The 16,235-nt window shown below is 32.7% G+C and overlaps 3 protein-coding genes across 3 annotated transcripts in view; all 3 read right to left on the bottom strand.

The window, feature by feature from the left end:
• Positions 1-2,082: 2,082 nt before the first annotated feature.
• On the bottom strand, positions 2,083-4,253 carry LOC21405329 (lamin-like protein). The gene is made up of 2 exons (XM_010095501.1): positions 4,100-4,253; positions 2,083-2,417 (listed from the first exon to the last, which is right to left on the bottom strand). The coding sequence occupies exons 1-2, from the start codon at positions 4,251-4,253 to the stop codon at positions 2,083-2,085; spliced, it is 489 nt and encodes a 162-aa protein (XP_010093803.1).
• A 1,692-nt stretch (positions 4,254-5,945) lies between these two features.
• Positions 5,946-7,542, bottom strand: LOC112091106. Its single transcript, XM_024163951.1, has 5 exons — positions 7,446-7,542; positions 6,960-7,349; positions 6,756-6,775; positions 6,386-6,636; positions 5,946-6,237 (listed from the first exon to the last, which is right to left on the bottom strand). Exons 1-5 carry the CDS (start codon positions 7,540-7,542, stop codon positions 5,946-5,948), a joined length of 1,050 nt encoding a protein of 349 aa, XP_024019719.1.
• A 6,515-nt stretch (positions 7,543-14,057) lies between these two features.
• The window catches only part of LOC21405328 (la-related protein 1A), a 10,285-nt gene continuing 8,107 nt past the window's right edge, over positions 14,058-16,235 (bottom strand). The window contains exons 12-14 of the mRNA XM_024163939.1: positions 15,616-15,761; positions 15,263-15,367; positions 14,058-14,654 (exon numbers count right to left, since the gene is read on the bottom strand). Coding sequence (XP_024019707.1) covers positions 14,504-14,654; positions 15,263-15,367; positions 15,616-15,761 — 402 coding nt within the window. The 3' untranslated portion in view covers positions 14,058-14,503. The remainder of the gene's footprint in view (positions 14,655-15,262; positions 15,368-15,615; positions 15,762-16,235) is intronic.

The following is a 16,235-nucleotide window of genomic DNA, read 5'->3' as shown; positions in this document are numbered from 1 at the left end:
AAAACAAAAACTTCGCAATTCTTTTCACAGAGAGTGATTTTGGGGATAGGTAGGTTGCAAAATGTGGTTTCGTTTGTTTAAGTTTAAGGAATTTTTGTTGTTCAGTTTAAATGTTTATATGCCCTCAAAACTAAAGATAGGTTTGAGTAGTAAATACTTCTTTTTAATTGATTTACCTTTAATATAACCATAACTAATATGGTAATTCCAATCTCTTATATAACAACAATAAAGATATACTTAGGACTTGGTAATTATTTGTTGGCATGTTTAATTATGGTACCGTATTAATATTGGTTGGTGTACATTAAAAGGTACCGCTTTGAGGTGAGGAAAACCCCTTTTTGGCTGGAAATGAGGGATAAATAATCCTTTTTTTTTTTACTAATGGGGAAAAATGAAATTGTAATAGCTTAAACATTCCTGTCGATTAACCAAAAGCACATTACAATGTCACGGGTTCAAACTATGTGTCAATTTATGTCCAACTGATCTTTCATTCAGAAAATTTGCTAATCTTTCTATCTAATTACACGTTGAATTTCTGTTAAGCATGCATAGCCTCCAGTTGTTGAAGACAAATTAAGGTCCTTCCCATAAGAGATACTACAATATTTTTTGTTGGATACAAAAACAAATAGTTTGACCAAATGGTCAAAAAAGACTCAAATTGATGATTTTTTTATTATTATTTAGTTAGTTAACTTCAATTTTTATTGGCTGTTGTTTGTCAAACAACATATTTGAGATATTTTTAAAGCGATTAAATGGCCAAAATGACGATATAACCAAAAGAGGTTAAGAAACAAAGACTTAAAATGTGATGTAAATATATAATTCATCCTACAACTTCAGAGTCTTTGTGTAAAATTTACCACTTTTCTTATAATGTTTAGTCAACGTGGTCATGATATTTTTTTCAAACTACATGTGTGTATTTATTGTGGTTAATTTTTGTGCGCTTTTACTGCATATGATAGACTCATATGCTTTTTTGTTTTGTTTTTTTTGTTTTTTCTCTCTCTTCATTTTTATCTAGGATTTTGAGATTATGGTTGTTGAATTATGTTCTTTTCCCACTCACTCTTGATTGGAATGTTATTTTGTCAATTTTATATCTTTTTAGTGTTGATATAAGTTGTTATTGTTTATGTTATTTTGTTGATGAAGTAATTTTTTTTTAATGTTCCGTTTTTCATTAGGAATACTACCTTCATCAATATAACAAATTTAAACCAAATATTTGGCTTCCTTGTTTTTCTTTACAGTTTTACAGTTACATAAAGGAGTATTCAAAATACTCTGATAATTGTTAAACGTAATACAAGTTGAAAAATAAAGAAAGATAATATAAACATTTAAATTTTTACCGTTAAAAGAATCACAAGAGATTTTGATTGTTCAGCAATCTGTTCGAAATGTATTTGTTGCTGAACAGTTTTTTTTTTTTTTTAATTCGAAAATTGAAGTATGGTTATAGGAGATTTTTAATTTGAATTTGAAATTTCTGTTTATAAAAGGCTCCAGACCCTAAATTATGGAGGTTTAAATTTAAATTGTTATAAGAATCAGAAGAGATTAGCCAGAGATTTTGTTGAGATATCTGTTGGAGATTTATTTGAGGTTGAAAATTTTTTTTAATTAAAAAAAAAGCAAAGCAAAAAAAAAAAAAAAAAAAAAAAAAAAAAAAAAAAAAAAAAAAAGAAGGGAAAAAAGTCCAAGAAATGTTCTCTCATCCAGCTTAACTAGCAGGATCATGCTTTGGAAATTGGCTAATCGATCGTATAAAAAATCATGACACTCAGATATGTTTGAGGATATCTCGGAGTCCAGGGCTCTCCATCTGTCCTTGTAGTTGCTTAATACAACATTTTCATTTAAAAAAAAAGTTTTCTTTAGGGAAATTTGTTGAATAAAACTCCACTTTCTGTAGTCCAAATGTAGCAATAGCAATAGCAAAATTGCACAATGACTATAGAAACACTATTGTATAAATTCCATAGTTTAAAAAAAAAAGAAAAAGAAAAATGATATGCTAAAACAACATCTTAGCATTCATTCATGAAATGTGACTAACACAACTCAAATGACAAAATTCCACAGCCATGCGTTGGCAACAAGCAGCAGCACTAAGGGAGTGATGTGGCCGACGGAAACCGACTCCGGAGAGCTGTTTCTGACCGGCTCAGGAGGAGGGGCTGCGGGCGGAATATCGAGGACATCGACGGCCACTTTCATTCCCTGGAAGCAATATCCCCCACTGCTTAGGAAGTAGTAGGTTTTGGCCTCTTTGAGCTGGAACACATCTCTCCCTGCTCCCTTTGTTACGTTTGTGATGAAATATCTGTCATTGCAGCTCTCGTAGCTTGTTTTGTTCACCTCCAATACGTTGAATTGGTACTTGTTGTATCCAAAATCTTTGCAAATAAATTGACAAAAGAGAGAGAAAAAGCAAAAAGAAAAAAAAAAGAATGTAATGTCTCTCTCTCTCTCTCTCTCTATATATATATATATATAGACTTGAACAAAAGTAAAGATAATAAGATAGGAGTTTGAATTTAGCTTCAATGCGTAATTAAAAAAAAGAAAGGATATAAAAAAATGTTACAAATCAACAACAAAAATTAAGTTCTTACTAGTTGGCAAACGCAAATAATTCCACTTTCATGGGACCAAATTCAATAGGTATATATACACACACACACACACACACACATATATATATATATATATTTTTTTTTTTCATGTAGAAAATTTTTTAGTGTTATCACATTGTATCAAGTTCCACGTCTACTTTTTTTATAGTAGGAGACCTACCAATAAAACGAAATGTGTCTAACCCAACAAAATGTTTTTTTTTTTTTTTTTTTTTTTTTTTTTTTTTTTTTTTTTTTTTTTTTAACTATGTAATTAGAGATGGGGCTTTCAATTTTGTAGAATGAAAAAATTCCATTGGTTTCTATCTTGCTCAGCAGATATTGGATAAGCAATATTACAATGCCTAATTCCACTAAAGAAATATTTAGAGTGCTTATATATGTCACATATATGTCATAATGTAAACCCCTATATATGTACGTATCATGTAATATAATTTATCCAACGGTTGCTTTTACATTATCTGGATAAAAAATTATTTTTCGAATAAAGTAGTGGATATATGTGTATGAGTGACATTAGATTGTGTGCGTGTAGAAATTAAGGTATATATATTATATATGTTAAAACCTTGCTACATCCTAATCAAAGAAACCAAAAAAAAAAAAAGTCAAAAGAGAATATAAAATCAAATGTTAATGCAAGTTAATTACTTTTATGCTTGTGCATCATAGAAGAACGGAGCAGAACAAATATTGTTACTTCAACTAAAATAATCAAATAAATATAATATTTGTGGTAAACTGGAACTCTGAGGACTATTCTAAGTCAAAACCACCAAATTCGGCAACATAATTGATCTCAATTTTTTGAGGTTTTATTATAACTGAACAAAAAGATATACCAATAATGCCATTGGGAAATTATTAAAATCTAATTAAGACTGCAAGAATATTAATTTTAAGTTGGGGCTAAAAGCTTTATTAGATGAATCGTCAATAACTTAAACTAGAAAAAAGAAAAATGTAAATGTCTGGCAAAATAACTAAAGAATGAAAAGAGTTTCAAACGTTGTTTGGTTGTCCCGATTTAATGAAAAATATATATATATATAAAATAGGAAGAGAACAGAATTACTAGTAATTAGTTGTTCTCAAAAGCTGTTAGGTTTGACCAAACAAATTTTGGTTAATACAAAGCTGCTAATTTGTTCTCCAAAACAACTAATCTTGAACAAGAAACAACTTGGAGGAGAAAAAAAAGGGAAAAAAAAAAAAAAAAAAAAAAAAACTTACTTCACCCGCATAAAACCTTTTTTTCCCCTCTAAAATCAATAAAACCATGAAATCCAAAAACATGTAACCAGACAGTACAGAAAAAATGGTTGCGGATTTAATCTAACAGTAATTAATCTCTACCGCCGCGATTAATAATAATGTCTAGTATTCGAATTCCCGACTCTATTAAAAAAAAATAAAAAAAAAATAAAAAAAAAACTCACAGAGCCAGTCGTCCAAGTGAAAGTGCTCGAGAGAGGACCAATGAGAGAAGTTGACATTGGGAGCCCAAGTGTTCTTTGCTCCTCCAACGTAATGAATGTCTGCGCTTGCATACTCTACTCCTGATATCAATATTGCCATCAAAATAATCTCCATTTTCTTATTTCTCAATCTCAAACCCTCCAATTCTATCTTCTTTTTTGTCCCTTTGATTTCTTTCTTTCTTTCTTTCTTTTAATTCCTTGTAAAAACAAGGGCAGTTATGTATAGAAATAAGGGAGAAGAGAGAAAAAATAAAGGAAATAAATAGGACAACAGAGAGGTCGCAATTTTTGGCGAAAAAAGTTGGCTACAGTTCATCACTTACTGAGAAAAACCTTTGCATATTTGTTCTTCTGACTGAGAAAAACCTTTTGCAATTTTTGGCAAAAAAAGTTGTATAGAAAGTTGGCATGCTAGAGTTAACAGCTATATTTGTTCTTCTGACAGAAAAACCTTTGCTGTTTCATACACGTGTCTAGCTGGGGCCCCACATTGTTAAAATGATCTTATTAAGAGTGAAAATGTTTGGTTTTGCCCATTACATTATTGGAAATCTCAAAGGTATCCTCTAAAGTACATTTGATAAAACGTTTGGGATAATTTTTTGTGATTTTAGGAAATGCAATGGGAAAAACTTTGTGTTTCACTTAAACTCAGAGAATATAGTTGTGGATTATTCTGATCAGGGCATGTTCTCTTTTAATCCAAGACCAAAAGCAATGCCTTTTTTTTTTTTAATCTAATTCTTTTGTTTTTGTTTTTCTTTCTTATTTAAAAAAAAAATCGAAGGCCCATCAAAAAGAAAAAAAAAATCAAAGGATTCTACACAAGAACTCTTATTACAACTTTTAAGTATGTAACATTTTACCATTCAAAAAATGCATGTAACATTTTTTTGAATAAAAAGATGGGAATTCATTATATCAAATCAGATCGAATAAAAAGCGACACAGAGCGTGAGATAGCATCTGAAGCAGCTAAATCCGCCTCCATTTGGTAAACAGAAGAGGCTAGGATATGAGCCACAAGATTACCCTCACTTGAAACATGAGAACATTTCCAATTGGGAACATCAGAGAGTAACCCTATTATTTCCTCTACTAAAACACCCTCCTCTACTAAAGAGGATCCATTAGAGACCGCCTAGACTACACTTAGGCCTCGTTCAGTTCGCGAATTCGAGTTACAATGTGATTTTATGTGAGAATTTTTTACTGTAGTAGAAAAAGTCAGATGTGACTTTTTATGAGAGCTTTTAACTATAGTAAAGCTAAAATTAAAAATTTAAATTGGTGAAATGAACGGTGTTTTAGAGCATCAAAATCTGCTATACTAATCGCCAAGCCACGCGACTTTGCAAACAACAACCCCTCCCTCAAAGATAATAGTCCCCTAACACCCGTCCTGCCAGCTCCAACACCTCCCCCACATTCCTACAGCCCTGCTGATGAACAAGCTGGTTTCGATCATACCCGATGGCCCATGCGATGACGCAAAAGATTTTCAAACCCGCGCTCGAAGGAACTTAATTAAACGCAATACAAAGATCTTCAAAGCAGCCCACCAATATCATCTTTAGCTTAGGCCACAACGCACAGGAGTCCCATATTTTCAAAACATGCGGGCAATCCCACAGTGCGTGACAAATGGATTCCCGGGATTCCAACCATCTTTCGCACATCTCCTCACAAGGAACCCCTCGATTCTTAAGATTTACAAAACATGGTAAAGCGCGCGCCATTAACTGCACGCCAAATAAAATTCTTAATTTTATTAGGAAGCCGCAGCTTCCACAACCTCCGATCTCTAGTCCCCATGGAGCCTCCTTGGTTGCGCCTCAAACTCCATTGCCAATTTATAACCCGATTTCACGGTATACAGCCCTTTCGAGTCAAAATGCCACATCCACCGATCCTTACTCATGCCATAAGCCAAAGGGATGCTAAAAATCACACCCTGATCAACGGGCAAAAAATTGGCCTGAACAAAACTTCTATCCCATTGCCTATTAACGATCAAATCCTCAACCAACAACTCTTCCATACCCTCTGAACAAGGCGTGATAGGCTTGAAAGAATGAGGCCGAGGCAAACGTACACTAAATTTTTTTAACAAATTATCTTAGTAGAAACATATAAAAAAATATATTTATTTTAGTGGGGGCATATATTATTTCAGTGGAGGCATAAATGTAAAATTTTTAAAGGTAATATTTTTTTCAAAAAAATTTGAGTGGAGGCGGCTACTCATCTTCAAGTGGCTCCGCCACAGGAGGCATCCACGGATCCCTGAAAACTGTGACATTCCTACCCGAACCCACTTGCCAACGAATACCTTTAGCCAGCAACTCTTTGCCCCATAAGAGGCTCCGCCATGTATAGGAAGGGTTATGGCCTACTTCAACCTCTAGAATGGGCCCATGGTGAAAATATTTAGCCCTCGAGTACTCGGGCAACAAATGAATTAGGATTCTGGATAATCCTCCAACTTTGCTTAGCTAGGAGAGCTTGATTGAAAGCCGTCATATCACGAAAACCTACCCCTCCTAGTTTCGGCCGACAAAGTCTCTCCCACCTAATCTAGTGGATCTTCTTGTTCGTCTCATCTCCTCCCCACCAAAATCTTGAAACTAGAGCCTGAATGTCATTACACAATGATTGAGGAATTCGGAAAACAGTAAGGGCCCGTTTCATTGATTCGAGTGGAGATGTGACTTTATGTGAGAGCTTTTTACTGTAACAAAAAAATTAGATGTGACTGATTTTGAGAGCTTTTACTGTAACAAAACTCGAATTCTAAATTCAAATCGGTGAAATAAACAGTTCGTAAGAGTGTAGGTGGCAATAGCTTGCACGACTGCTTTAATATGAATTTCTCTCCCTGCCATGGAGAAAAGCTTCCCTTTCCAAATCCGCAATTTCCTCATCACACTCTCCTTGACCATATTAAAAGTAACTCGTTGATTCCTCCCCACAAAGGACGGCAATCCCAAGTACATATCATGTGAGATATTAGCATCAGCAAGTCCAAAACATGTTTTCAATTCCTCCCTAACCTCATCTGCCTTGGCATAGGAATGCAGAACATCGACAATTGCTTGTCCCTCCCGCGAAGTGGCCTTGCTGAAAATAATGGAATCATCTGCAAACAGTAAATGACACCTGAAATATGTCCAGCCCTTTCCGCTCTTCTCAAGAGCGCAGTAAGTCCCTTTGCACACAAAAGAAACAAATACGGAGAAAGCGGGCAACCCTGACGCACACCCCAAGACGGCCGAGCAAACCCCTGAGGACTTCCCCTAACTACAAAGGACAGTGAAGAAGTAGTGACACAATCCATCACTAACTGCCGAAAGCAAGCTCCAATACCTAGTTTTAACATCATACACTCCAAGAAGAGCCATTCTATCCGATCATAAGCTTTACTCATGTCAAGTTTAAGGCTCATCAGCGCAACTCACTATAACAAAAAAGGTTATTAGCCATGACATTATTAGCGATGACATTTGTCGTTACTAATATTAGAATATTCGCGACGACATGTCGTTGCTAAAAATAAAATAAAATTTTAGAACGACTTATCGTCGCCATTCTATCTGACTCATGCTATGACATTATTAGCGACGACATTTGTTGTTGTTAATATTAGAATATTCGCGACGACATATCGTCGCTAAAAAAAATAAAATTTTTAAACGACTTATCATTGCCGAAAAGAACATAAAATTTTTGAACGACTTGTCAAGTTTAAGGCTCATCAGCTCAACTCTACCCCTTACACTTCGTCGAATGGAGTGAAGCACCTGAAAGGCCACTAAACGAGACGCCCAGGCACAATAACACTGTGCTCTTGGGATATAATAAGCGGCAAAACCCGTTTAAGTCTATTCGCCAGTGTCTTCGAAACTACCTTATACGTGACATTACATAGACTGATAGGTGAACAAGTCCCTAAAATAATCCTCAATTGAAATTCTCCCGAACGTGACTTTATAGAGGAAAAGTATTGAAAAAACTAAAAAAGATAACTTATTGGAGCTCTATTTTGCATCTCTTGCAAAGCGGAGTCATGTAAAAAAATCTAGTGAGTAGTGCGTTCTTGCATGATTCTTAATAAAACATGAATTTAATCACTTGTTTAATTTTTAGTTGTTTAAAATAGTGTATAATCAATTACATTTTACGATATAATTTAATAGACTCAAGTATTAAAAAAAAAGCCGTCAAAAAGAATTTTAAAATTTTTAATTATATATATCATGATTTTATTGATTATATATTCTCTTAGACATAAAAATTGAAAATATGTTTTGAGTCCGTAAAACATAACAATTTGCCTATTGTTCATTCTAATGGACTGTCTGTATTTCAAGTCCTACAGTCTTTGTAAAATTACTATTTTGATTAAAAAAAAAAAGGATTGGATTAAAATAATTTGTGATGCTGAACATAATGTGTGATATGTCGAGCATAACAATTATTTGTTAGAAAAATTCTGCTTATATTAATTCATCAGCATGTAGTATGTTCTAAAATTGAATTAAAACAAGTACAGGGACAAAGTTAAATGATATCATATACGTAAATACTTACTTTCAAACACACGCACGCTAAAACTGGACTCAAACTTTGACAACGATTGGCACAAAAGTTAAAGAAATTATCTTTTCGTAAATGAAAAAATCCCACAATTAGAAAAAGGTCCACTGCCTTTTGGCACTTTTGCTTTCCTTATTTTGGCTTTTCTTTTTTTCTTTTGGCACAATGGAAAAATGCTCAAGGATATTGACAGTGTTAAACACTACATTATTATTAATGTAGGATAAATTTTATAAATTTTATATGAACTTTATCACTTGCATTAACATGCCTCTTGAACTTTAAAATATGCATATTGTGCCCCCTAAATTTGATCACATATGTCAATATGTCTCCTAAATTTAACTTCGTTAAGTTTTTTAACGGAAATGCTTATATATAAACACTCCCTGAATTTTATCACTTGTGTCAATATGTCATATGAATTTTAAAATATACCTGTTGTGCCTCTCAAACTATGATATGTCTCTAACTTTTCCTACTCCATCTTGATTCTATCAGTTTTTTGAACGAAAATATTGATATAACCATTAAATTGCTATTTAGCTATGTTATTTGGGGTTTATTGAATGCATTCCCCTCTAAAAATATTAGTTAGGCACTAATTCTCAATTCTCAAAATGATGAGTAAATCTGAATAATGTAATAGGTTTGTTACTTTTTTATTCTTTTCATTTTTCATTCGAATATGTTTATTAAATTAATAGGCTCCTCAATTTAGATGATAGATTTTTTCTTGAATTTCGTATAACCTTTTTTTTGAACATTTTTTCTTAAGATTTGTTAAGTTAATGGGTTTCTTAAGGGTTGTATTGAATTTTTTTTTAAAGAAGTAAAATAAAATAAATGATCTGAACATATTTTAGATTTAGAAATGTTATAATGTATAAAATATAAATATGTTTTATGTCGAGCACTTCTATAAAGGTTGCATCTTAAGAAAAAAAAAACTAACAAAATCCATTACATTACATAGATTTGCTCCTCATTTTTTTCCATCTTTATTACCTCTAATCAACTAATATTTTGAGAATTGGTGTCTAACTAACAGTTTTAGAGGGGAAGACATTCAATAAACCCCAAATATCAAAGATAATTAGTAATTTAATGATCATATCAACATTTCTATTTAAAAAACCGATAGAATCAATATGGAGGGAAAAAGTTGGAAACATATCATAGTTCGAGGGGCACAATAGGTACATTTTAAAGTTCATGGGGCATATTGATACAAGTGACAAAGTTCAAGAGGTGTTTATAAACATTTCCATTAAAAAACTTAACATAATTAGACTCAGGGGGCATATTAACACAAGTGATAAAGTTTCGGGGCACAACATGCACATTTTAAAGTTCAGAGAGTATGTTGACACAAGTGACAAAATTTTAAGAGAACTTATAAATTTTGTCTTAAAAAATAAGGCCTATCTATAACCCACAAACTGTGAGACTTATTTTATTAATGGGTGATGCTGAGCGTTGGCCGGGCGATTTGAATGTTGTAAACTTTGTAATATATTATTAGAGCAATTTTTCCTTACGTCTCATTTAATAGGAACAAAATGAGGCTTTAATTGAAATCAATAGTAATGAGAAAGTTCTCTTAGAAAAAATAATAATACTACAAGAAAATTACCTGCCAAAGGTACATTACCGATGAAATAGCAAAAGAGAAAAACTAAAAACATGCAGGGTATGTTCATTTCATGAATCAAGTGATAGTGCTACAGTGTTTTCTTTCACAAAAATTTAAATTTAATTTTTTATTACAGTATTTTTTTCTCACAAACACAACTCAAATCATGCAAAAGAACACGCCTACAATAACCCAAAGCAGAGTTCGGTTATAACATTTCACTGCAACATTCCCTAGTCAATTCGTTCATAAGGGGCTTGTTTGGTACGCAGAAGTAAGGAAGATTGTATAGGATTAAATTTTAATACTATGTTTGGTGCACATTTTTAAAGGATTAGATTGGATAAACTTTTATTTAGTCCATTATTAAACCCCCTTCGAAGGGGATGTTGCTATTCTCTAATGAAGCATGGGATAACTTTTGATTAAAAACACTAGGGATCTATTTGTAAATTTTTATAAAATTTATAGTCTAATTGTAACTTTTTAAAAGTTTAGGGGTCAAATAATAATTTTTATATGAGTAAAATATTTTAAAAAATTGTATTTTTGCTCCGTAAGTTTTGAAAAATTAGAATTTAACCTCAATTTTAAAAATTTTATGTTAGAACTTACAAACTCAAACTATTTATCGAATTCCTTCAAAAGTCACAAGTTTATCATAACTTTTATAATTTTATCATTCGAGTTTGTAAATTTTAACGTAAAATTTAAGAAATTATCATATCTCCCAGTACATTGCCGGAAAAAATTATCCGGCCACTATAAAAAGATTCCTTTTACCAAATATTCTATGGGACCACAAACGAATTTAATCTCTTTTTGCTAATAGAATTCATTTTGGTTTTCTTTGTTTCACTTTGACCGATTCTGGCTCTAGTTTGCAAGCGCGTGGAGGACTTTTGAATATTTGGTTACAAGAGAACTCGGATTTTATTTTGAATTTTCTGTTTAGAAAAGGCTCAGAATCTTAAGTTGTAGAGTTTTAAGTTTAAAATGTTCCAAGAATCACCAGAGTTAGGGATTTGTTGGAGATTTTTCGTTGCCGAATTTTTTAAAAAAAAAATTCAACAATTGAAGTGTGGTTATAGAATAGCTTGAATTTGAATTTGAACTGAGGGATTTTGTTTGTTGAGGGATCTGTTAGAGATTTGTTTGTTGCTGAATAATTAAAAAAAATCAAAAATTGAAGTGTGATCTGGGATCTGTTTAGAGATTTGATTTGGTTTCAGCTTTGGCCATAATGCATGGTTTCTGTTCCACAAGTACATGCATAGTATATTTTTGGTAATCGTACATGCGTAGTTTCTGTTATATATTTGTTTTTCTTTTTCTTTTCTTTTTTTGTTTTTGTTTTTTTTCTTTCATAGAACCGAGTTTTGACTGTTAAATTTAAATATAAGGTAAACCGCATCATTAGTCCTTAACCTTTTTTATTAAGTGACAGTTTGGTCTATATTTTTTTAATTTTGATAAAATGATCCTTAAACTTAGGAGCATCAATTTATGTTATTAGTGGGTTATGTTCGAGTCAACTCGTTTATTAATCGTGTTAGAAAATATCAACCGAAACACGACATATTTATTAAATGTGTCAAAAATATCAACCCAAAATGACTCATTTATTAATCGTGTTAATCATTTCAACCTGCACAATCCGTTTAAATTAATATATTGAATAAATAACTAATATAATAATGACTTATTTAACACGATCATAACATGTTTAACATATTTATTGGTCAATTTATCTTTTTCTTTTAAGAAAAATAATAAATTTTACCTACAAATATTAAAATTCATATTATTTGTATTTAATATGTCATAAAAACTTTCATCTTATATAATATATCAATAAATTACAGATGACACATACAATTAATCATGTCAATTCGTATCATTTCGTGTTAGGAGGTCAACCCTAACCCAACCCGTTTATTGATCATGTTAATTGTGTCAACCTGATTATAACTCAAACTCATTTATAATAAATTCAAACTCATTTATAGTAAACTAAAACACATTAATTTTGTGCGGATTTTGAGTCGGTTTCGTGTGATGACTTAAATTGCCACCCCTACTTAAACTCTTAAGGTATTGACAATTTAGACCTTTCCCTCTATTTCTGTCAAATTTCGGACGGACTCTTGCCTAACACTACCGTGTGCTTCTTCTTTTCATTTAAAAGTCGAAAATGCCCTCGCTCACACCAAATAAGAAAGAAAGGAAAAAAAAAAAAAAAAAGAAGCTCAAACCCTTTATTTTAACTAAAAAAACTACTCAAACCCTTTTCCCTCTCCTCTCTTTTTCCCACTATCGATCTATTACCCAGTATCTCTTCTCATCCATCTTCTCCATTCCCTCTCATTTCTCACTCTTTCTACCATGATTTCAATTTATTCTCTTAACCATCCATACGATTAAAGAACCATAAAACATAAGTCCATTTTCTGGGATTTCTTCAAATCAACCAGAAACACAAAAGAAGACCTTTCCTAAATCAAATCTGCATCGTCACAATCCAGGCTGTGGGTGAACAAAGTTTGTTGCTTGAGCGCCGTCTGGCCAAGGAAGCTCGCGGTGGTCACTGGCCTCACAAGCGAGATGGCTCGTCGGTGTCGCTGCTTCGAAATCCAACACTCCCTGCTCTGGCAACATGGATCTAATTGCTATGGCTAGCGCCGTCCGAATGAAGATGTTTATTTACTTATTTATTTATTTATTTAATGGATAAACAAGATTCTTTACTCAAGTTTGGGAAAATTTTGGTAAACTGGTTTCAATTTGTTGTTCAAAGAATAAACATCTTTTTTTATTCAATGTATGAACAAGATTCTTTGCTGAAGTTTGAAAAAAATTTGGTGAACTTGTTTCAGTTTATTCCTAAGAAAAAGGTTGAGGACCAATGATGATGCCAATTACCCTTAAATATAATAATCTCCCGTACTTCTGATCATCATCCTCTTAGAACATAGAACATATACGATTTGCTAGCCAACCAATACAAAAACCTAACGTACGCAACAATTAATACGTAACATGGTTTTTGAGATATTGAAATTTTTGTTTTTTGAAGTGTGAAATGCTAATTAAAAAGAAAAAAAAAAACCCACCTTTAAACAGAAGCTGTGGTTTAGCAAATATTTATCATAAATAACCATCCAAACCGCACCATAATCAACTACTCAAACAAGCCAGCTCTCAAAGACGATAGTAAAGTAAAAAATAAAAATAAAAATAACAATAAAAATAAAGAACACGAACTACAAGCATGTGCGTGTTTTCTGTATATAGGCACTAAACTGAAATTAAAAGTAAGTTTTGAAAGGATCATTGGATTCTTCACTAAAGAGAGCCAGTAAGAAACATTGATTCTTCAATCATAATAAATTGAATTCCTAGATAATTTCTAAGACCATATTTTCCTTGCTAAAAAGTCCTAAAAGGGATAACAAGCACAAGGACAACTGGTCAAAAGTGTTCCATAACAAGGCATTTCAATTTCTTCCTTTCAACGTCCATATTATAAAGCCTGTTTTAGAATGTTACTAAAACTAGGTAGTAAAGACATATGCAATCCACAAAAACAAGTGACAATAAATGAATAAATCGAAAAATTAACTTTCATTTACAATTGACAGCAGCCAGCAATTTATGATGTAAATCACAAGGGGAACAAAAAGATGACTGCTGAATTAACAAAAACAAATTAGATTCTTAATCTCTTATTTCATTTTCACAATGTCTAAACTACAAGTTTCGTTTTTTCTTTTCTTTTTTTGGGGGAGGTAATTTTCCTTTTTTTGTTTTTTTTTTTTCATTTGCTATTTACAAGTTCTAATCCGAAGAAGGATCACAGTGAGTAAAATCATCTGCACCTCTCCAAGCTCGGAGATAACTCGAACAAAAGGCATACCTGGGAGCAAGGAAAACCTTCAAGAAAAAACTCAGCAGTCGGCAGCTCTCAAAGAGGTGGTAAATAATTCCCATCAATATATTATGATTACAAAAACCATCTTTCGCTTTGCCTCCAAATCAAAAAATAGGCTGTGAACTTCCAAATCCTTATCAAGCTGGCAGAACTGTCCTTCAAAATTGATTCCATTTTAATGGCACCACAGTAGGCATGGCTAATGGGTATCCTCTCTCGAGGCAGAATTTCTCTCTTTCGCACGGAAGTCATCCAAGCAACAGTATTCTTCCCTAAGCAACCTATCTAATTCTGGGTGCTTCTGTAGAGGCTCTTTTTGGCCACGTTGTTCACGATAATGATGGAATGCCCTGCCATAGAAAAGCAACTTACATGTAACTGCGTCACAGTAGCAAGTGAAACCCAATGGATTTGATAAAATGATGGTTACTTAAACATAACATTTTGATTCCAGTTAAATTTACAAAGAAAAAAATCAAGATAAAGCAGTTAATTTTTCTCATGGTGGTATAATCTATCCAATCAAAATTTCATCAGTGTGCCCGTTGTAGTCAATTTCTCATAAAAGATTCACCATACAACTTGCAACCCCTCATCTGCATCAGGCAAACAACAGAAAGATTGAGGGCAGGAGTAACCAAAGTCCCCTGCTGTCTATCCCACAGAGTTTGACAGGCATTTGTCCATATCACACCTTTTTTTTTCTTTGCTATATCATCTACGTTCCTTTTTTTTCCTTGCTCAATAACATCTACATCCTTTTTTTTTTTTTGCTGAATAACATCTACATTTTTTTATAGCTAATTCCTCATCAGAAAATTGACATCTTTGTTTCGAGCTTTAAATACCACAATCTTTTCCAGTGCTAAATTACAAACAGTCACCATATTGCATGCATGCACACAAAGCAACGCTAGAGGAAGTACGAACAAAGGAGTTAGTGAAAGAAAATAGTTACCAATATTTTTCGAGGCCATAAAGATTGCCTTTACGATAAAACTCAAGTGCCAGCTGTTCAAAGTCCTTATATAGGCCCTCCTTAAATTCCTTTTCCAAACCATAACTGCAAATAACAAAGAAATTCAATTAACATGCAGAATTTAATAATTTGATGAAATGACTCGTCCCATCCACGCAGGCACAGAAGATTGTGTTCACATCATTAAAAAATGCAAAGGAAAATTAGAATATAATTCCCCAAAATAAATTTCTCGTGGTTGAAATAAGAACGGCAAGAAAAACTTGAAAGCTGAAACTTGAAGTCGCAGAATAATAAAGGACACATAACTAGAAGGATTCTGTTACAAATACCTATAGAACCTGAAAAGGCACTCCATTCCATAATTATAGTTAGCAGCAGCATCTTCTCTAGCAAATTTCTGAAACTCATTATACATGGAAGGTACGAAATTGTCTCTAAGGAAATAACACCAAAATCTATATAGAGTATTCATTTCCTGCATGGAAAGTAACAATTGCAACGTCACTGAAAACATCGAGCTGTATCTTTAAAGATTATCTATAACGAGTAAAAAATATAGTAAAGAAGTTCAAAAGACTGCCCAGCGTCCACAGTGTGAATAGCCTCATATTTTCATGCAAGGGAGGCAGGAAAGGACGCTGGTATGGTGCAGTTAATGTGAGTGGCCAAAACCTCAAGGATTAACCATAGGCACCAAATCTTTAATCTTTAACATACATAAAAGAGCCAAAAAGCTTTCCTTCCCTTTTGATATGTGGCATCACAAGGGGGGCTTCTCCTTCTTTTTGACACACGGCATCACCTTTTTGTTTTCTTTTTGATGATTCCTGACTCAACTTTTTTCCTTAAATATGACCCTTATAAATATCTATTTTTCTAATTGCTTTACTGAAATCAAACCTTCTAAAATGTGTCCCCACCTAAATATTTTTTCTTTACACACAACCCC

Source organism: Morus notabilis, unplaced genomic scaffold (genome assembly GCF_000414095.1).
Source record: "Morus notabilis unplaced genomic scaffold, ASM41409v2 Scaffold306, whole genome shotgun sequence".
Lineage (NCBI taxonomy): Eukaryota > Viridiplantae > Streptophyta > Magnoliopsida > Rosales > Moraceae > Morus > Morus notabilis.
This window is presented reverse-complemented; position numbering and strand designations above follow the sequence as displayed.